Source organism: Conger conger, chromosome 14 (assembly GCF_963514075.1).
Source record: "Conger conger chromosome 14, fConCon1.1, whole genome shotgun sequence".
Lineage (NCBI taxonomy): Eukaryota > Metazoa > Chordata > Actinopteri > Anguilliformes > Congridae > Conger > Conger conger.
Genome location: NC_083773.1, coordinates 42,766,166 through 42,788,604, shown reverse-complemented (window position 1 = coordinate 42,788,604; position 22,439 = coordinate 42,766,166). Strand labels below are relative to the sequence as shown.

At 41.7% G+C, this 22,439-nt stretch overlaps 2 protein-coding genes across 2 annotated transcripts; one reads left to right on the top strand and one right to left on the bottom strand.

The window, feature by feature from the left end:
• Nucleotides 1-2,479: 2,479 nt before the first annotated feature.
• Nucleotides 2,480-8,287, bottom strand: LOC133109489 (F-box only protein 6-like). Its single transcript, XM_061218813.1, has 5 exons — nt 8,251-8,287; nt 7,025-7,151; nt 5,964-6,056; nt 3,223-3,358; nt 2,480-2,623 (listed from the first exon to the last, which is right to left on the bottom strand). The coding sequence occupies exons 1-5, from the start codon at nt 8,285-8,287 to the stop codon at nt 2,480-2,482; spliced, it is 537 nt and encodes a 178-aa protein (XP_061074797.1).
• An 8,251-nt stretch (nt 8,288-16,538) lies between these two features.
• Nucleotides 16,539-21,261, top strand: lsm3 (LSM3 homolog, U6 small nuclear RNA and mRNA degradation associated). The gene is made up of 4 exons (XM_061220609.1): nt 16,539-16,613; nt 18,643-18,753; nt 19,272-19,367; nt 20,874-21,261. Exons 1-4 carry the CDS (start codon nt 16,593-16,595, stop codon nt 20,952-20,954), a joined length of 309 nt encoding a protein of 102 aa, XP_061076593.1. The 5' UTR covers nt 16,539-16,592; the 3' UTR covers nt 20,955-21,261.
• Nucleotides 21,262-22,439: the final 1,178 nt, after the last annotated feature.

The following is a 22,439-nucleotide window of genomic DNA, read 5'->3' as shown; positions in this document are numbered from 1 at the left end:
TTACATGTTGCTGTGTATTCCTATACAAAAACACAATGCGCAAATTATAGAATCTGTTCATTAAAGTATCCTGCTTATGGCAGTCATACAGTTTACTTGAATACCAAATGGTTCTTGTTTGAGCACTATATATGGATAGAATATGAACTAGAGTATTTGATGGTCAGATAATAGCAATGACACAATATTAAATATTACAGTTATATTCCATCTCCTCCTGTGTGTACACAGCAAAGCTTTTTGACTGATGTAGGCAATTTTTTACCTTTTTCAAAAAGGTAAAAGGTAAATTATAGTGAACATGGTAGCGCTATATCTGTGTTTTTTTACACAAAAATGACTGAATTAAAATCTAACAGATCCCAGTGCAGGACCACTCATTCTGCGGGAAATTCATAAATATGTGCTTTTTCTCATTTCATGACTGTACATGTTATTACATTTGAATTTGAATTAAATTTCGACCCATAGACTTGACTTGGGAGACTCATGCTAGCATGAATTAGGCTAATTGAACATTATATTATTAAACGGACATGATGTTTTGTGTATGGTTAATTTATGATGCTCAAATGTTAATTATACAGACTCTTCTCAGTTTACAGGCTGACACCCTATGCTACCACATTCTGTACAAATTAGCTAGCTAGCTGACTGGCTGATATTGGATATTTCTAAATATTGATATTTCTCATTAATGTTACGCATGAGCGAACATACCCTTCCCTAGCGAGATTGTAAGTTAATATATAATATATAAATATATAATATATATATATATATATATATATATGAATACCGTGTTCATGGCAAATTGCACTCCAGACAAGCTATCACTTAAACTTTGTATAATATTGCTTATTATCAAAGTGAAGACTATATATCTACTTATAAAACAATACCAGTTTGCCATGAGTAGCAACGAGCAAATTAGCCATAATTAGCTTGACGAATTTACAAATATCAACCTGAGGCAATACAAACATAGTAGCGAGCATTGTTGCACACGCGTTGTGTCTCAGGTGGATATTTGCAAATTCAGCAAGCTAACTAATAGCTAATTTGCTTGTTGCTTCCGATAAACAAAGTGGTATGATTTTATAACTTGATATGTATTATTCTCCCTTACAGAACTGCTTCAGCTCAGGCATAGTCTTCGTTACATGGATAGCTATCATAGCTAGCAAGATAAGCAGAGCTAGCTAGTAACTGTCTTTGATCATGCTGAAACGTTAGCTAGTTTGAACAGTAAAGTTAGCCAAACTTTGTCACCGATGGTTGGTTGGTCATATGGCTAGCTAGCAAACATATATTTAGCTAACCTGTGTAGTCAGCAGCTGCTGAAATGATCTTGAGATGGAGCTCCCCAAATCCTAACCTTAACCGTTAGTAAATGAAAAAAACAACAGACCCCTGATCACAATTGTTATGTATGCAGTGATTAATATCCCTGGTTATTAGGACGACGAACATTAGGTGGTGACTCTGCAATGGTTCAGACTGTACCATGTGACCTATTATTCCCTTGAGTAAAAGATGATAATTGCGTTCCGCCATGTGTCTGTGTCTCTTCATGAGTCTGTGAAATTGTTTGCATAAATAAATAAATATATATATATTATAGTCAAGCACATTATAACAATGAAAAGAATGATATGCTCACGCAAACCTACAGCAGTTTCACCACACGCAAGACATGCCCATGAACACCCCTACCTACCAACATATTTAAATAACAAAACAATGCACCCCCCAGCCCAATGAGCTTACAAGATTTACATTTTCATTTAAAAATGTAACTTCACTTATGATTATCTGCTTATACAAGTACACCTATCACATAATTAAATATTAAGTGTTTATAGACAAGTGTATCCAGTTTAAAAGCATTTTTAATCATGAAAAAACTGGTTTAAGCAGGTGGGTTGAATGAAATTATTGTTTTTCGCCCCATTCTTTGCAAACTAGTAACTGTTGTGCATGAAAATACCAGGAGATCAGCAGTTTCTGAGATAGTCAAACCACCCTGTCTGTTACCAATAATCATTCCACGGTCAAAGTCACTTGATCACATTTCTTCCCAAAAACAGCTGAGTCTCTTGAACGTGACTGCATGTCTTTATCCATTTAGTTGCTGTCACATAATTGCCTGATTAAATATTTGCATTAAGAAGCTGGTGTACAGGCCTACCTAATAAAGTGCTTGCTGAGTGTATTTGACATTTATTCAGTGTAATATATAAAATTAAGCAATTTATTAATGCATACCTTGCTCAAAGCTAAATAGCAGCATCCCATCAGCGATTCAAACCTAACATCCCCTGATTACAATGCTCCACACTGCCACTGTTAACAAGCAAGCAAGTGTGAGGATACTCTTCACATCTCGTGATGAGTTCCAACACTGCAGATTATAACAAAGCGCTGGCTAAATGAAGTACAGGCTTCATGTATTACAGGTGCATTGTGACATGTGGCTTTAGGGGTGGTGTTGCTCCACGATGACAGAGCTTCCGGTCACTCTGACTCCATACGAGCCCTTCCAGTACTGGGTGTCCTGACCCCCGTGCTCAAAGGAAATGAAACGCAGCCCTGGTCCGTACTGTGAGAAGGTGCGCGTCACCTTGGAGAGATTAAAATGGGGATGAGAGCGGTACATGAGCCTGTGACACAGGGTTATAATATTCTATATTATATTTTACAGCATAATATTATATTTGTAATGGCATGGCATGGGATAGCAACATGAACAGCAGGAAATATCTGTCATTACAGTCCATTTTTGATCCTTGATATTTGTTATGCTGCATATTGTATGTTGTGTTGTCTTGTGTTTCTGTTTTTAATCAAAGCTGCACTAAATTCCAATCAACTTTGTGTTGAAATGGCAATAAATTGGAACTTGGAACGTTTTTATTAAACGAAAACACCAACATTTTGGGAAATATGTATTTTTTCCGATTTACCCAGACTTTCGATTTAATTTTCATTTTTGTGCATTTACTGGCTCAATTTCCATGTTCACATAACAAGTTAGCGTAGCATAAAGACTTGAAGCCTATAGGAGGCAGTAGCCTACCTCCTTCAAAGTGAAGAAATACACCTATAGCAGGGGTGCACAACTCTGGTCCTCAAGGGCCGGTCTGCATACTGCTTTTTGTTCCAACCAATTGCTTTATTTTTAATTTGCTGACTTAAAATGAATAAAAGGCACAGACCTACCTTTCTCCAAGAGTCACCATCCTTCTTTTCAAGGGTCACTTTACTGGGTTCAAATTTCTGGAGGATCTCTTTATTCTCATCCAAGAGACAGACAGTCAGCTGGTAGGTACAGCCACAATCTGTACGCCCGGAGTACCTGTGCACACACACACACACACACACACACACACACATAGGTAAATGTTTGGCATTGGCAGTAGTGTGAGGTGATGATTATACACTTAACACAATGAAGGCACATTAGAAATCAAGGACTATTCAGGTATTTATTTCATGTAATATTGGTTCATGTATATGAAAATAAGTAAACAGATAACAATATATAGTGAAAACAAAAATAATAGTCACATTTGGAGAAAAAACACCCTTTGCTTTGCATTTAATCATTCACATATTCTTTTCATTTCTTCACTTGTTAAACCATTCCATATGGTTTGAAATTCATTCCAAAGAGATTCTTTTGATATTACAGATTTATTTATTTTGGTACCCAGCAAATCCCAGATTTGCTCAATCAGATTAAGGTTTGGACTTTGAAAAAAGTCTTTCTTTTATGTAACCAGATGATTCTTTTCATCAAGTGACCAACTGGCATCATGTAAGGCTACAATGCGGCTACAAACAATCTCAGAGAGCTGCTTCCGTTGTGCCATCGTGTTTAACACAGTGACACTGCTCAAAGTTTGTGTTACCTTAAATACTGGAATAACTGACCATCAGAAGTAATTTTGCAGAATAATGTTGCCTCAAACCAGCTTAAACAAATTGTTTAGCATCAACAATAATGGAATGAGCCTTCAAACATGCATTCATGCAATGCAAAAGTAACAAAAGAAAGATTTCAAGAAAAATGTTTTCAGTGTTTCTGTTTATTACATTTACACCAATGTAATTGTATGAATGATTTTTTTGTTCTCATTGCATACAATAGTATTGTTCAATACATTTTCACATTTTTTAAGAAGTAATATATTAGGACCCCTTTTAGACAAACGTGCTGGTGTATAATCATTACTGCACACTACTGTATATACTAGCACCTTTATCCAAAGCGCTGTACAATTGATGCTTCTCATTCACCCATTCATACACACACTCACACACCAACAGCAATTGGCTGCCATGCAAGGCACCAACCAGCTCGTCAGGAGCATTTGCGGGTTAAGTGTCTTACTCAGGGACACTTTGACACACGCATTACATTACATAACATTATTACATTATTGGCATTTGGCAGAAGCTCTTATCCAGAGCAACGTACAGTTGATTAGACTAAGCAGGAGACAATCCTCCCCTGGAGCAATGCAGGGTTAAGGGCCTTGCCCAATGGCTGTGCGGATCTTATTATATCTTACACTACAGGCCACCCCACTACGCTACAGGCAACTGGCAACCCTCTGACTGCCAGATGATGCTCTTACCGCCTGTGCCAATGTCGCCCCATAGGTGTGGATTCATTGTCATATGTTGTCTGGACTGAGAGTGATGGATAGGCTCGGTGTGTGTGTGTGTGTGTGTGTGGGTGTAGGTGTGGGTGTGCGCGTGTGTGTGCACATGCGCCGGTGGGTGTGTGTGTGGGCGTGTGCGTGCGTGAGTGTGTGTGTGTGCGTGCGCGTGTGTGTGTGTGATTCAGTGTGTGTGTGTGTGTGTGTGTGTGTGATTCAGTGTGTGTGTGTGCGTGTGTGTGATTCAGTGTGTGTGTCTGTGTCTGATTCAGTGTATGTGTGTGTGTGTGTGTGTGATTCAGTGTGTGTGTGTGTGTGTGTGTGTGATTCAGTGTGTGCGTGTGTGTGTGTGTGTGTGTGATTCAGTGTGTGTGTGTGTGTGCGTGTGTGTGTGATTCGGTGTGTGTGTGTGTGTGTGTGTGTGCGTGTGTGTGTGATTCAGTGTGTGTGTGTGTGTGTGTGCGTGTGTGTGTGATTCAGTGTGTGTGTGTGTGCGTGTGTGTGTGTGTGATTCAGTGTGTGTGTGTGTGATTCAGTGTGTGTGTGTGTGTGATTCAGTGTGTGTGTGTGTGTGTGTGTGTGTGCGTGTGTGTGTGATTCAGTGTGTATGTGTGTGTGTGTGTGATTCAGTGTGTGTGTGTGTGTGTGTGTGTGTGTGTGATTCAGTGTGTGTGCGTGTGTGATTCAGTGTGTGCGTGTGTGTGCGTGTGTGTGTTTGTGATTCAGTGTGTGTGTGTGCGTGTGTGTGCGTGTGTGTATGTGTGATTCAGTGTGTGTGTGTGTGTGCGTGTGTGTGTGATTCAGTGTGTGTGTGTGTGTGATTCAGTGTGTGTGTGTGTGTGTGTGCGTGTGTGTATGTGTGTGTGTGATTCAGTGTGTGCGTGTGTGATTCAGTGTGTGTGTGTGTGTGTGATTCAGTGTGTGCGTGTGTGTGTGTGCGTGTGTGTGTGTGATTCAGTGTGTGTGTGTGTGTGTGCGTGTGTGTGTGTGTGATTCAGTGTGTGCGTGTGTGTGTGTGTGTGTGTGTTTGTGATTCAGTGTGTGTGTGTGTGTGTGCGTGTGTGTGTGTGATTCAGTGTGTGTGTGTGTGTGTGTGTGCGTGTGTGTGTGTGTGTGTGTGTGATTCAGTGTGTGTGTGTGTGTGTGTGATTCAGTGTGTGTATGTGTGTGTGTGTGTGTGTGTGTGTGTGATTCAGTGTGTGTGTGTGTGTGTGTGTGATTCAGTGTGTGTATGTGTGTGTGTGTGTGTGTGTGTGTGTGATTCAGTGTATGTGTGGCAGTGCTAGGGAGTATTACCAGTCCTTCACAGTGACCGGAGGCTGTGCGTCCAGAGCATCCGGCAGGAAGCCGGCAGCTAGGAGGTCCACCACCTGCTTCTTCAGACACATTCTGGGAAAGAGACCATGGCTTTCATATACATGGGTGTACACACATACACACACACACACATATATGTGCAGAAGTCTTAGGCACTCTAGACTTTATTATATATATGTTTATTGTTATATGTTGTGTGTGTTAGTATAACACATTTGAGATTTCCAAATATTCATTTTCCAAAAGATTAAATTTTACAGAGACATTTGTGTATTTAATTTGAAAAAAGTAACATATTACTGTAAGCAATTGGCTACTTTTTACATAAAAACTTTATCAAGGCTGTCTGAGATCAGAAGCAAGCAGTCAGCCAAAGTCAGCAGAAGAACTGTGGCAAGTTCTCCAACATGCTTGGAACAACCTCCCTGCTGATGTGTCTTATAGAACTGCAGGACAGCGTTGGACATCTCAGAGAAGTGATGCAGTTTTAACACCGAAGGGTGCTCACAGAAAATGTTTTTGATTTGATTCAGTTTTTAACTATTCTACCAAATTACTCAAATGTAATGTTAAATGTATAGTACGTTTATTTAGGACCTTTCATTGAAACACACACAAACACAAGCAGATTCACATGAAAACACACATACATACAGACACACACACAAGCGCTCTTCAAGCACACTTGAGCACACACAGCTCTTTCCCTAAACATAGACTGCAGAAAAAAATGGACCAAATGTCTAAGATGTCACCCACAGTCTTTACTTGGGCTTCTGAGAAGCATCTTGACACCGCAGCCATGAAGTTTTCTACCGTATTGTTACCATTGACTAACATTGAAGGGGTGTCTGAAACAGCGAAACCACACTGGTCCTAGCGAGCAACATCTCTCAACAAGACCAGGAAATGAGCTTCCAAAACTAAGGCTGGGTTTGGCCACTTGGTTTTGACCCATTTGTCTTGCCTGTTGTTCATTTCCATCATCATCAGCTCTTCCACCCACCCCCTGTCTGGTTTATCTCTGAACCATCTCTCACCCGAAGGAGGTGACAAATGTTTTTGTCATAACTTCAGGGAGAAAGTCGTTGCGACCCGGGAACGATATGTCGTCCACTCTCCATTTGTCGCCGCCGTTCGCTGTTATCGCCCAGAATGCCATATTCTCTACAAGAAACACAGAAAGCTTAAAAGTACAATAGGTAATTTCGGACGCCTAATGGTCAAGAGCAGAATTGCAGCAGCAAACATACAACACTGACTTCCCACAGTCAATAAATAGTCAACACAAAAACTATGTTTAAAGTGAGAGATAATGTCATAATGGTTGGCAAAAGCCAACAGGCAGGTGTGAAGTTCATTTTTATCAATTACCAAAATGCAAAGTGAGTGAACAGAAGAAAAATCTAAACCAAATCAATATTTTCTGTATATTCAATGTAGTCAGGTGTGTGATTAACCAATTATACCAAACAGGAGCTAATGATCATCAATTTAATATGTAGGTTGAAACACAATCATTAACTGAAACAGAAACAGCGGTGTTGGAGGGTTAAAACTGGGTGAGGAACAGCCAAACACCATGGCAAGACTGAGCACAGCAACAAGACACAAGGTAGTTATACTGCATCAGCAAGGTCTCTCCAGGCAGAAATTTAAAGGCAGACAGGGGTTTCCAGCTGTACTGTCCAAGCTCCAAGAAACGAGCAACGATAGGACCGTAGACGCAGTGGTCGGCCAAGGGAACGTGGTGCAGCAGATGAAGGACACATCATGCTTACTTCCCTTCGCAATCGGAAGATGTCCAGCAGTGCCATCAGCTCAGAATTGGAAGAAACCAGTGGGACCCAGGTACACCCATCTACTGTGTGGAGAAGCCTGCTCAGAAGTGGTCTTAATTGAAGAATTGCGGCCAAAAAGCCATACCTCCGACGTGGAAACAAGGCCAAGCGACTCAACTTTTCTTCTGTTCATTCACTTCTTCTGTTCATGCATTTTGTTAATTGATAACTAACTGCCATCTTGAAAGCGGTCAGAAATATCCTGTCAGGACAACAAGTGCGTCCCACTAGCCGGAAAGTGCATAGTCCTTAACTCTACCACCTTCCTCCACTCTGTGCCCCGGAAACCGTGATCTAACACACTTTATATTTCACAATAAGTTATTACAAATGAGACCTATAACTAACAATGATTCAGCACAATGTGACATTTTGATCATACAGAATGATCAAAATGTTTCGCAAACATAATGAACTTCCCTTACCTTGTCCACAAGGGTTTTTGATCAGGTTTCCGGCCATTGTTGGATTGGGAACTGCCGCCACCTGCACATACACAGGAACACACAGACAAACTGCTCTACCAACTGAACTTACTTATTAACATCCAATGCACTTTTTGTGATATTATTGTGTTACACAACACATTCTGCGTCAAAGTTGCTACTTTTGTGTTACTAATGGAGAACTTTAACACAGACAGTCTTGAAAGTAACACAAAATGTGTTGTCCTTAAATAAACATGGAAGTGTGTTTAAACATGACACATGACTTTGTTTGATACAATTGGAATCATTAATAAAGCACACTGCCAATAATTCTGGAGCCCACTGTATCCTTCCAGCAGTCTTCGAACACGTCGGGGGGGTTGCAGTGCAGCCGCAGCATGGGCCTCTCCTTACTGACACTGAGGTTGGGGGGGGGGGAGGCTTCAGGTTCTTGCGTGGGTCCAGCAGGAAGGTGTTCTGTAGCGTGGAGGGACCCCGCATCCCGTTCAAGAGGATGTGAATGTCGGTGAAGTCGGGCAGCTTTCCATGCAGGTGACAGCCTGTTTTATCCTCCCCGCTGTAGAAGTACAGGCCACAGCTACCCAAGGCCTTCATTTCTATATGCTTATGTCAGTAGTAGAGCTGGAGGTCTCTGGTCCCGTCTGTTGGCCGCCAGGTGCAGTTCATGGCTCCAAGCATGTCGTAAAAGCACTTTCTCTCTTTCACCAGCTTTTCTGTACGATGAGGAATGCGCATGAACACCTCTTCGCTATCAGTCCTGTTGCCACAACTCTTGGGCTGAGTCCGCACCGCGTACGTCACTCCGTTCTCCATATCCAGACATTCCTGGTAATGCGTAGATTCCTCCGTACGGGACTCCAGGTCAAGTTCACACAGAAGTCGTTGGGGAATTGCAGATACACATCATTAGGCAGAGGGAGCGCGCCACTCCAGCTTGATTATAGTTGTCCTCACTGTCATAGTCTCTCTTAGACTCTCTCCACACTTTGACGTCATACAAGCCAGCAGTAAGTGCCTTCCACCAGCTCAATACATTCTTCAGGTGCTCTTTCTTGTGTCGCCTTAAGGGATCTACAAAGGACATCCAACGAATAGTCGAGTGTAATTCATCACCCAACTCCTCTACAGTCAGTCCTTTGAATCTATCGGACAAATTGTCAGTGCTATAATCAGGGCGGCCCTTAAAGCCTCTTAATCTTCTTTCGGTATTAGCATCCCTCCCTTTTTCCTTATCTGTCCTACCTTCGGTCCAGGCAAAGCACTGCATAATACACAGAGAGGTGCTTGCCTCAAAGCGTCTATCCTCAGAGCTGCATGAGGTCTTGGATCAAGTGGTCCGATGCGTGAACTACATTAGAGCCCATGCATCTAACTCCAGGATGTTCACATCTCTATGTGAAGAGATGGGCGCTGAACACACGCATCTCCTCCTGCACGCCGAGGTCCACTGGCTGTCTCGGGGTAAGGTGGTAAGCCGAGTGTTTGAGTTGAGGCATGAGATCGGGGTATTCTTGGATAGTAAAAAATCGAGTATGGCTGAGCATCTGCGTAATGAGTCCTGGGTAGTTAAGTTAGCTTACCTCTCTGACATTTTGTAGCATTTAAATGCCCTCAACTTGTCTATCCAAGGGAAATCATGCAATGCCTTCCAGGCCAATGATAAAATCGTGGCCTTGAAAAAAACTGTCAGTCTGGAGGGACAGGGTCTATGTTTATGACATGTTCGACTGTCTATCATCCCTAGCTGATGTTGAAGGTGTCTGTCTGGGGCCGGTGACAGCTATCATCGTTCAACACCTTACTGAAACTCTGCATCATTTTGAGTACTTTCCTTCAAAATCGCATCTCTCAGAGAAACAATGGGTCCGAGATCCATTCGCCAATCCCGAGAATAGTGATCTGCCGCCTGTGATGCTTTTGGAACTGTCTTGTGATTCTGGTCTGCAGTCGCGTTTCAGCCGACTTTCATTATCTGAATTCTGGCTGTCATGTGCTGCTGAATAGCCGCAGCTTAGCGAAGTGGCAGTGAAGGTATTGTTGCCTTTCCACTCCATGTATCTGTGCAAGACTGCCTTTTCTCACATGACTGCCACCAAGGCAAAGTATAGAAATAGGCTTCAGTCCGAAAACACTCTTCGGGTGGCTTTGTAATCTTGTCTACCTCGATTTGATCAATTAGTGGCGAGAAAGCAGCCACACCCGTCGCATCAGTGCCTTCAAATCAATTCAAATTGATTCATCTACTGGGCCTTGAAACGCCAAAGTCAAATATGACTGGGCCCTAGCACAAAAAAGTTTGAGAAAGGCTGCTCTAGATTTGCTTACTTTCTGAATGTGCCCCTTCTTGCCGTATCTTGACATTTTTCCAAAATGAAATAAAACTCACTGGCTATGTGCTGCTCCCCCTCCATGCTACATCCCTACTTCTTCACTGGCTTTGTTGGTCCCAAAACTCTCCTGCATAACAGTGAGTCTACTGCCCTCTAGTGGAATTAGAAAACTAGAAGTCTAACGCCACTCTACTATATGGTCAAACACAGGGGTTAAACTAGGCCTAGATGAGATGGCATCCATTAAATGATGATGATGGTGCGATCAGGTAACTAGTTTTGATTATTGGCTTTGAGAGCCAGAGAAAACCGTTTTTAAATTATTTCAGCAAACTTGCATTGTCCACTTACCTGCTCTGTTCTGCATCTGGAATTCTGTCTGTTCTGCCCCCCCTCCCCCCCCCGCAACCATGCTCCCTAACATTTTGCATGCTGAAAGGAACAAAGATATTTAGATATTAAATGAAGATGTCTAACTAAAATCATTGATTGAAAATCTCAAAGTCAAATGTCGGAGAAGAGAGGATTATGTAAAAAGTGTTTAAAACAGCAATTACTGAATTAACCCTCCACAAAGAAATCTGAGAAAAAAAATAAAAATGGTTATAGATTTTCTGACATTTTATACAGTTTATACAGAGGTTCGGAGTAAGCCCATACAATACATGCAGAGTTGGTACAGGACTGAAAACAAAGCATTATGTTAATTGCATGTTTACAATTGAATCCCACCAAAATAGAAAATGTAAAAAATCATACAGTATCAAGATGAAAAAAAGGTGAACTGGTCTTTAACAGATGTCAAACACTGAATGAGGTCAAATTGACCCCAAACATAGTAGGAGGGTTAAATGTCCAGCACTCTGAATACTGAACAAAAGTGTGTCGACAGTTAACAAACCTCACTTAACCAACATCAAGAAACCTGAAGACAGTCAAACATTCTAAAAGACCAGTGATGAAAAGTCGAATGTCAGACCAAGGCCCTTTGACTTCACCCTGCAGCACCCTCCCCCAACCCACAAGGCTGGAAACCTTCTAGACCTGATCTTTGTGAGGAACTGCTTCTCTTCTAACCCCACTGTTACACCTCTACACATGTCTGATCACCACTTAATTTCCTTCTCCATCCCCCTTGCTCCCCTGCCTCCTTCCCCTCCTTTCCACTGTTTCTGTCCACTGTAACCTCCGCTCTCTGTCACCTTCCTTGCTTGCCCCCAGAGTCACTGCTTCTCTCCCTCCTCTTGAATCCCTCTCCAAACTACCCACTGACTCTGCATCTTCCACCCTGCTTCCCTCTCTCTCCTCAGCACTTGACTCTCTCTGTCCTTGTCTCAAGGCCTGCTCGATGCTCCCCTCCCAGCCCATGGGTTTCCGACCTTCTACGTTCCTCCAGAGCCAGCCTACATGCGGCTGAGAGGAAGTGGAGGAAATCAAAGGACCCATCGGACCTGTGTTCCTACCAGTCTCTCCTGGCGGCGTTCTCTTCCGCTATCACCACAACCAAAAGAAACTACTAGCAAACAAAAAAATCATAATTCCACCTCTAACCCTCGTCAACTGTTCTCCATTTTCTCCTCTCTCCTCAGAGCCTGCCTCCCTTTTTGTGCCTGACCCCTGTTTCTCCTCTTTTTCTCCCCTTACAGATGCTGATGTGTCTCACCTCCTGCTCTCCCACCACCCCACTACTTGTGCCCTCGACCCTATCCCCTCAAACCTCTTTCAGGCAATCACACCTGACATCCTCCCATTTGTCACCTCCCTTGTTAACTCCTCTCTGTCCTCTGGCTGCTTTCCCTCATCATTCAAGAGGGCCTACATCACCCCACTCCTAAAGAAACCCACTCTGGACCCCTCCTGCATACAGAACTACCATCCGGTATCTCACCTTCCTTTTCTATCCTAACCCATTGAACGAGATACCGCACCTGCACTTCTCGGTCACAACTGTTGTCTCTCTTCCTTCTTCTCACAGAATAACCTGCTGGACCCGGGCATGCATTCCTGTACAACATCCAGAGAATCCGACCCCTTCTCACCACCTATTCCACTCAGCTCCTTGTTACATTACATTACATTACATTATTGGCATTTGGCAGATGCTCTTATCCAGAGCGATGTGAAGTTGATTAGACTAAGCAGTCTGGAGCAATGCTGGGTTACGGCCTTGCCCAAGGGCCCAACGGCTGTGCGGATCTTATTGTGGCTACAGCGGGATTAGAACCACCTTGCGTGTCCCAGTCATTTACCTTAACCACTACGCTACAGGCTGCCCCTTGTACAAGCAATGGTCCTGTCCCGCCTGGACTATTGCAATTCTCTGCAGGCTGGCCTTCCAGCATCTGCCATCAGACCCCTACAACTGATCCAGAATGCCACAGCCTGTCTGGTATTCAATGTTCCCAGACATTCACACGTCACCCCGCTGCTCAGCAACCTCCACTGGCTGCCTGTTATGGCTCGCATCAAATTGAAAACTTTAGTGCTCATATACCAGGCAGTTAAGGGATCGGCCCCTATATATATATATATATATATTCAATTGCTTATCATACACCAGCAAGACCCCTCCGTTCCGCTACTTTGGGGCACCTGGCACCTCCCCCTCACCGCACCTGCACTTCTCGGTCACAACTGTTGTCTGTTCTGGCCCAATGGTGGTGGAATGACCTTCCTGTGGATGTCAGAACAGCAGAGTCTCTGACCACTTTCAAATGCAGACTGAAGACTCATCTCTTCAGGCTGCACCTTTCCCTCCCTACCACACCACTATGATTAGCCTTGTAAAGGCCATCGATTATAATGGCACTTATATATAGTTATATATAGATATTGTTGTATTGTATTAGATATTGTATTGTAGTACTCAAGGTATTCTAGCTGCCAACTGTGGTATGCTAGTTTGTAAGTTGATGTATTCTTCAAGGGTTCCAATTGTATCTGTATGGTCACGCTAGGAACCGTCCTGTCCTCTAGGGTCCTCTTCACACTTGTTCCTGTGTTTGATCTGAACCTGTTGTTCAGATCATTACAATGCTTTGTAATGTAATGTAATGTAAAAGGTGCAGGACTTGGATGCTAAATTCCAGTTCAAACCCAAAAGTGAAAAGCCATGTCTGTTGTAAAGTTTGGGATCTTAAAGCAGGATGTCAGCATTAGGTCTGCTAGGCCAGCCCCATTGAGACAGACATGCACACACATGCACACATACACATGGCTGACCCCTTGTTCTGTTTCTCCGTTTCCTATCTCTAGACCTGGCCTGGTCTTTTGAAGTTCCTTATAGCCAAATGGTGAATTAGGAATTAATTCCCTGACACCCAGATAATGGTTGTTGAATCCTGATGGTTGAAATCTGCATTTTACATTTCCAGCTTTAAGCGGAAAACAACGTTGTGTGGTTTGGCTTTGTTACATGGAACACAGGTTTCGTGAAAGTGTAGGTTCCTACTCACAGTATTTAACAACTATTTGTATACAAGTATCACCTCTATTGTTAGAAGTGTAGCAGAGTTAGCTCGGCTAATTCGCTAATAAGCACATTGAAGTGCAGGAAAGTGAAGGCACATAGCAGGTTACCACGACAACACTCCCTGATGATGTAACCCTCAAATTCAAAAGAAGGCCGTTGCCCTTGGCAAGAGGCGATTTTGTCTTTAAGCTGACTGGTAACACGTTCGTCCAACAAATATTGAGTGAGTTCAAATTCCAGTTCAAATTCAACTCAGGCAATATTTCTCGTTACATTGGTGCCATAACCTGGATCTGGGTGGGTTGTAAAGAAAAAAATGGTTGCCGTGGAGTTTCAAATAGAGGGGGAGGCAAGGGGGGGTGAGTGTAGCAGGGTTAGATTGGCTAGTTCACAGGTAAGCAGAGGAGGAAAGCGAAGGCTCGGAGCCATTTCTTTCAGGGATAATGGGTCGTCGGACAAATGGGCTTTCAGTCAAAAGGGAGATTTTTCAAACTATTGGGATTTCAGAATAATGGGCCTTCGGACCAATGGGCAGTCCCCGGTTCCCCAAGATTAATTAGCTGATTTTGTTGTAAAATACCTCATAGCTCGCTAGTTTAGACTTTACACTTGGTAAAACTGGTACTTGGGATTTTTCATATGATATGAAGGAGGGACTAATGATTAAATTACATATTTTGGTGGAAGAGTGTTTAACTGGGTCAAATACTTTCTCTTTGGAAGAACTATCCAAGTTAGAATTGGAACAGAATTATCAAATCAGTTTGCAGTATAAAATGGCAGACCTCAAGATAGTGTGATAAGCCTGCTATTATTTTATGATGAATTATATTTTTAGCAGAATAGCAGTATATATAGGGAGATCGCTGTGTTGGTTGTGTGCTGTGGAAAAAAGGAAGAAATATTGGATATACTACTATGAAGGTTCAAGAAGCAATTCATGAGGTGGAGCAGTGGGCATACAATTGGGGTTTTAGATTATCTATTGAGAAAACTCAAACCATTTTCTTCACTAGGAAAATAATTAAAGAGAATATAAAAAATAAGGTTGTATGGAAGAGAATTAGAAAGAAATGTGGTGTTTAACTTTCTGGGAGTATATTTTGATTATCAATTAACATTGTCAGAACATATTAGTGAAATGGTTGCAAATTTAAAATAAGTAATGCATGTGATGAAGTGCTGACATAGGGAGTGGGGAGCAAATTGGTCATCCTTGAAGACAAGGTATGTGTTTGAATAGGGCAGGGAGGCGTATGCCCCAGCTGCTGCCTCTTTTAGGGAAGCTGGACCTTGCTCAAGCTCAGGCACTGAGAGTTTGCTGTGGTGCTTTGAGAACATCTCCAGTCACTGCTCTACAGGTAGAAATCCCATTGGACATAAGAATGAAGCAGCTGGTAGTTCACTACTGGGGTAATCTGAAAGGACACAAAGATTGTCACCCCACCAAGGGACTGTTAAAAATGTATTGGGGAAAATGAAAAATGTAAGAGGGATAACATTGGGCGGGCGGATGGCCAATGATGTTGCACAAGAGATTGGAATGTATGATACAGAAATCAGCCCAACGGTAGCAATTCTTCTGATAGCACCTTACATGCTCACACAGCCTGAAATCGATGTATATTTCTTAGATTTATATAAAAAAAGAGGAAAATAAAATAGACATGGTATACGCTTTTTATAGGTATAAGTACAAATATTTACAGATAGGGATAATAATCCAGACACAGGAAGAACAGGATTTGGAGTGGTAGTTCCAGGAAAGAAAACAGAGATGAGTATATCTCACTGCTGGAGGGTTTACACTGTAGAGATGCTGGCAATTATACTGGCACTACAATGGGCGGAAGCAGGTGAACCAAGTAAAGCACTGATTTGTTCAGATTGGCATTCAGTTCTTACAAGTTTAAGTTATTTTAAATCAAGTAGTCAGAAAGATGTATTGCATGAGATCATCCATACATTCAGCAAGGTAGCACTGTCAGGCTCCTGATCCTGCTGGAGTAAACGGGAATGAAAGGGCAGATGTTTTGGCAAAGCCAGGTCTTATTAAAGAAGCAACAGACATGGAAGTTAGGATAAGTACATTGGAAACCAAGAGTATTATATGGGAAAGAGCTAATCAAATGTGGAAAGACAATCGGGAGTGAGACTTGAAGGGGAGACATTTGTTTCAAATTCAAAGAAGTATCAAGACCAAATAGATTTTTAATGGTAATCATAGAGAGGAAGTGGTATTGACTAGATAAAGAGAAGAGATGAGGGCTAAATTGAGGGAAAAGGGAATGCAATTAGTCACATTAAATGGATTATTGGGTGAAGTGGAAAACATTTTGTTTACATTATAATTAATATAGATATTAGCTATTGATATATATTCAAATTTCTTAAGGTATAGGAATGCACAGATAATTCGAATATAAGGATGATTAACACTCCGGAGCAAAAGGTGGCGGTATTGCTCCTTAAAGTTGTATAGAAACCGCCGTAACACAACAAAAGGAAGAAGAAAAATGGCGGATGAAGTTGATCAGGTTAGTGGTCGTCTACATTTACGTTGTGTATTTGGTTGTTTATCAGTTATCTAACTAGCTATGTTAGCTAACCAGCTAAATCGATATGATTCGGGAAACTTTGGTAGCTAATGCAAGAACCGATGTAGTCTATACTTTTGATGTGTGCATTGCTTGCTAAATTGTATACACATAGCTGGCTACACTAGTTAACAATGAATTGACTTTACTAGCCAGCTAAGCAATCAGCTGGTTATCTTAGACCAACGTAACTTTGAAGTTCTGCAGTGAAGATACTCGTAGCTCGAGCAGCGAGCAAGCTACTAGTGTAATGATTTGACAATGCGGATATTCATTTCGTTAGCTAGGTACTAGGGTTGCTATGACATGCTAACTTCGACAAGCACTCAGCTAAACACTCCGCACGTGTTGGGCTATATTGAGGCCAAGTACGTTTCCTTTGCAAAATATATCAGCAAAGCGTTTTCAGGTTACCTGCATTTCATGTTGGAAAAAAAACTGCTCAAGCTAGCTATTGGAACTGGTTGATCACCACCATACTCAACATGGTTTGACCTGCTGAAGTTATGTTTTGAAACGGGTGCTAATTTCAGATTGTTCATAGCTGGATTTGTACCCCAGGGTTCACAAATCTTACACAGTCTCGAATTCATTTGTAAAAATCTGTATGCATAAAACATGACTCATAATAACGGCAATTATGCAACATTACAGCTAATTTACAGTTTAATTCATGTTCCTAAGCAGTTATCTGCCTCGGGGCTCTTAGCCACCGCTTCTAAGTAAAAAAAAAAAAAAGAAAAGATACATACATAGCACACATACATTTTCAAATGCTCCAAAAAAGGGCACACTGCCCAGCTCACCTTTTAGTCGTTTTGTACATGCTACCTGAAGGACCCTGATCCCGAAGTGTGCTTTATATCGTGGAGTCCAGGAAAACCAGGAAACACTATATCAGTCCTTATTGATTGGCAGTACTTTACATTGATGGGAAAGGCAGTACTTTACATTGATGGGAAAGGCAGTACTTTACATTGATGGGAAATGCAGTACCTATTTTCATGTTACTGGAATCCAGTTTGATCCTGTAAATTTCTTGGCTGGAGTAGGTTTATTTGCATTCAGTTGTTTTTTTCCCCACTTTTTTCAGTCAATCTGGTCACAGGACATAGGCTGTTGAAAGTGATAATACGAACGGTTTTATTTAGGGCTGCAATGATTAGTTGACGTTGTCGATGACGTCGACCATGTAATTTAATTGATTTGCATATTCATGACCAATGCGTCGTATTGCTTTGTACAATTCTGTTCATTGTACAACAAGAGTTTTTAAGACTTCGCAGCGTTTTGAACTTAAAAGTAAGGACTCACCTACCAGTTCATTCAGTTCTTGGTTGGCATTTATATAGCGCCTTTATCCAAAGCGCTGTACAATTGATGCTTCTCCATTCACCCATTCATACACACACTCACACACCGACGGCGATTGGCTGCCATGCAAGGCGCCGACCAGCTCGTCAGGAGCATTTGGGGGTTAGGTGTCTTGCCCAGGGACACTTCGACACAGCCCAGGCAGGGGATCGAACCGGCAACCCTCCAACTGCCAGACTACTGCTCTTACTGCCTGAGCCAATGAGACGACTGCTCTTACTGCCTGAGCCAATGAGACGACTGCTCTTACTGCCTGAGCCATGTCGCCCCATCTTACAGTTTACCGGACAGATTAGTTTCTTCAGTACTTTCAGTTTGTTCATTGTTCACTAATTTGTAAATGGACAAAACCCTCTGCAAGCTCTCCCCTTAAAATGATCCGTAGAGTTGAACCATGTGTGTGTATGTGTGAGTTAAACCATGAATGTGATAAATTTCACGCTGGTGAAATTTCCTTAAAAAATGTATACAAATATGTTTTCACACTTGTTAAAACTGTTTTTATGTTCGAGAGGTGCAATGTTTATGAAGTGTGACTCATGTTTATGAGAAGTGACTGTTTTACGCAGAATGATGGCTGTTTTTCCACTCACAGCAGCAGACCACAAACACTGTAGAGGAGCCTCTGGATCTCATCCGGCTGAGTCTGGATGAGAGAATTTATGTCAAGATGAGAAATGACCGGGAACTTCGAGGAAGACTACACGTAAGACAAATGGACTTCTCTGTGTGTGTGTGTGTGTGTGTGTGTGTGTGTGTGTGTGTGTGTGTGTGTGTGAGCATCACAGAGAGTTGATACATGGCTTAAATGAAGTTAGACACTTTACCATTTACAGTACCTGACTGAATTTAGTTTTTCATAATTTAGGTACAGAACTTTCAGAGCTGGTAGACTTAAGCACTGCATATGCAAGACTTTCAACAACCGGGTGAAATTGCATATGTTCCTCCTTTTATGTTGTGAAAGTATTTGCAAATAATCGCATTAATTCAAATACTTTGAAAATGCATTATTTAAAAAATTAAGACAAGACAAGTAAGGCAAATACTCCTTAAATGTATTTTGTAATTGAAATACTCAGTATTTGTAAATGCTGTATTCTAAATGATTTCCAAAAAAAAAAGTAATTAATTTCCTTGCAGTATGTATTTGACCCAGGTCTAACTTGTAGCATACATGTAGAAATGCACGGACTGCATCTCTTGTGTTTCCTTGTGTTCTAGGCTTATGACCAGCATCTAAATATGATCCTGGGAGACGTGGAGGAAACGGTCACCACTGTGGAGATCGATGAAGAGACCTATGAAGAGATTTATAAGGTACAAAAAGTCGTTCTGTATGTCATATGTATAATGGACCATGCAAACCATGTTTGAATCACCCTTTGTTATTTTACAAAGAAACAACTTTGTTTCCTGTATTGCTGTTATGTAATTTGTCAGTGCTTTTAGGATTGTGTATTTCTGTATTTTACTTGACTGAAACTCCATGGGTCTTATAAGCCCATGTGGGCCAGGAGGTTTCATGGCAGGGATGTCCTGCTTGGGAAGCCCCGGGGGAAAGCCATGATTGAGCTCAGTGGGGAGAGTGGGCCAGGGAGGGCCTGACATCATCATGACACACATGAAATTTAAAATGATGCCATAGGCGCACTGAGGTATAGAGACATTAGTTTGTTTGTAGTCCATAAAACACTTTTTAATTTCCGCTCACCCAACAGGCTAGTTCTGTCTTTTTGGTACTCCTCCCTCGTCTAAACCATTCCCCTCGGGTGAGTGGGACGTTATCATTTTTTTAATAAAAAAAGTTTTGGTTGTCCTATGCGTCTCTGGCGATACCGATGCATTTATACTTCTATAAAATCCATCTCAAATTAGACCACTGCCTGAAGTAGATTAACCAATCAAATTCAGATTTGAAACTGTTCCTAATGTATGGGTGAATTTACTCCTGAATTGTTATGTGGGTAGTTCTTACCCGGATATGCTACGAAAACTCAAGATGCATTAAACGACCAGGTGTTAATGGGGCCGAAGTGCTTGATGATGGTTGCAAAACCACGTCTCACTTGTGGGAAGAATCAGGATGGAAATGACAGTTATTGGCTCTTATTTAAAATTAACATGTTGGGCCCCATTCTTAACTTATTTAAGAATAAGTAAAAAAATTTTTAGATCATCTTGGATTATCGTGAGTAGTTTAGCTGAAATTTAGCTGATTGCTTAAATATTCAGTTTTATGCAAATGTGTTGCGTCCAGAGACGCAGCTCCCATAGGAATACATTGTTGGGTAGTTTTGCAGCCATCAGAAAACATGATAAATGTATCTTTAAAAAAAGTTTGTTAACACCTTAAGTATTGCCCTTACCCAAGATAAAATGGCTACTGTTCTTGAACCCTTTTGACTACATAGTCCTGGTCCCTGCTGAAAGGTAACTTAGGGGTCGTTTTCCAAGAGACAGAATTACTCTATATATTAATAAAACAAAGTTACAGAAGCTCAAAACTCTGTGAAATTGAAGTTTTTTTCTCACTGAAAAGATTTCTTGTTTTTGTGTGAATACAGATTGTGGCTGTGCCTGGTGCACTTAGAAGCACAAAGGAGCCACGGCCACAACACTGGACAAATCCCCTTTCAAATTTGATGCCACTATCACCAAAAATGAGCATTCTGCATTGTTATTTCTAGGCAGTTTTCCAAAAAGGTCATTCCTCCTAAAGGACCCATCGAATCTAAATGACATTATGGGTCTCATGACATGTTAAGTACTGTATTTCAGTCAAGAGTATGTGGTCCAAAAATGTATTTCTTTTTTGTCTTTCAGTCCACAAAGAGAAACATACCGATGCTATTTGTTCGAGGAGATGGTGTTGTTCTGGTGGCCCCACCCCTAAGAGTTGGATAGACTCTTATGCTGTTGAGGACGCTGGGTTTGACCTTTGGCCTTTTGAATCAAGAGGCTTTTTGATTTCAACTCAAGGAGAGGACAACCTATGTTCAGTATTTTTTTTATTGGATGTTTTTATTGGATTGTTTGACTAAAAACAGATTAAGACATGAACAGAGATAGTCGCGGGGGAAAAACACTTATTGTTTCAATTTATTTTATTTTATTTGTTGTAAAGATTTGTTTTAGTTTTTGACTTTTGTAATTCTAGGAATTGTGGAAATAACCCCCAATCACAATAAAGAAAAAGTGGAACCAGAAAAAAGTTAATCAGACATCGTCTTGGTTTACATTGCATGTTCCACTTTTAAAAAGATTTTCTCCCCTTCTTAAAATGTTCAGCATAACTTATACTATTGGTTCCCGAACTGGTGGGGTGCCGAAGTGCCAAAAATGTATCACAGTACTTTTTCAGTTAAATCTGCCTATTACACACATTAATAACAGTGGAGCAGCTTAGCTCAAAAATATGAAGGAATTGTGCCTTTTGTGATAAAAGCATGACATTTGGCATACTTCTAGCCAAAGGCATTCCCAAAGAAATTGGATATACCGGCATCTTGAATTTCCAATATGGCGCGGCTGCCAGCAACAACTGTTTTCTCATAAGTGATGGATATTATATGATATTGAGGACATAATTAGTTGAATTTATTTACCATACATACTAGTTTTTGGGGGCGGACGGATGGTGCAGTGGGTAGCACTGCCGCCTCACAGCAAGGAGGTCCTGGGCTCGAATCCCCGTCGACCGGGGCCTCTCTGTGCGGAGTTTGCATGTTCTCCCCGTGTTTGCGTGGGTTTCCTCCGGGTACTCCGGTTTCCTCCCACAGTCCAAAGACATGCACGTTAGGCTGATTGGAGAGTCTAAATTGCCCATAGGTATGAGTGTGTGAGTGAATGGTGTGTGTGCCCTGCGATGGACTGGCGACCTGTCCAGGGTGTATTCCTGCCTTTCGCCCAATGTATGCTGGGATAGGCTCCAGCCCCCCTGCGACCCTATTCAGGATAAGCGGGTTAAGATGATGGATGGATGGATGGACTAGTTTTTGGTAATTGCCTAATACAACCAAGTCATAAAAAATTAAATATGGCCGCCATTTTTCAGCTATGACTAGACTGGTCAGATTTGTATGATCTCAGTGTCGAATCATACATTTTTCTTGATGCAGAATTTGAATTAGGAACTTTTAGAACTTCTCAGAAGCTTCCTTCTATCTCACAAGACTCGGATGAAGTGATGGCAATAGCCTGGCCAAACCTAGGGTCTATAATGGGGAAGTCTATTCACACTCGCCTTCACAGAAACAGCGGGCTGTGCACTTTAAGGCAGCTTTTTTGCACTTGCACTACTTGACCCAACCCTTCTTACATTTGCAGGAAACTAGTTCATAGCTGGACTGGCCTGCATCTGGTGTGCATGTCCAGAAGGGTTCATAGTAC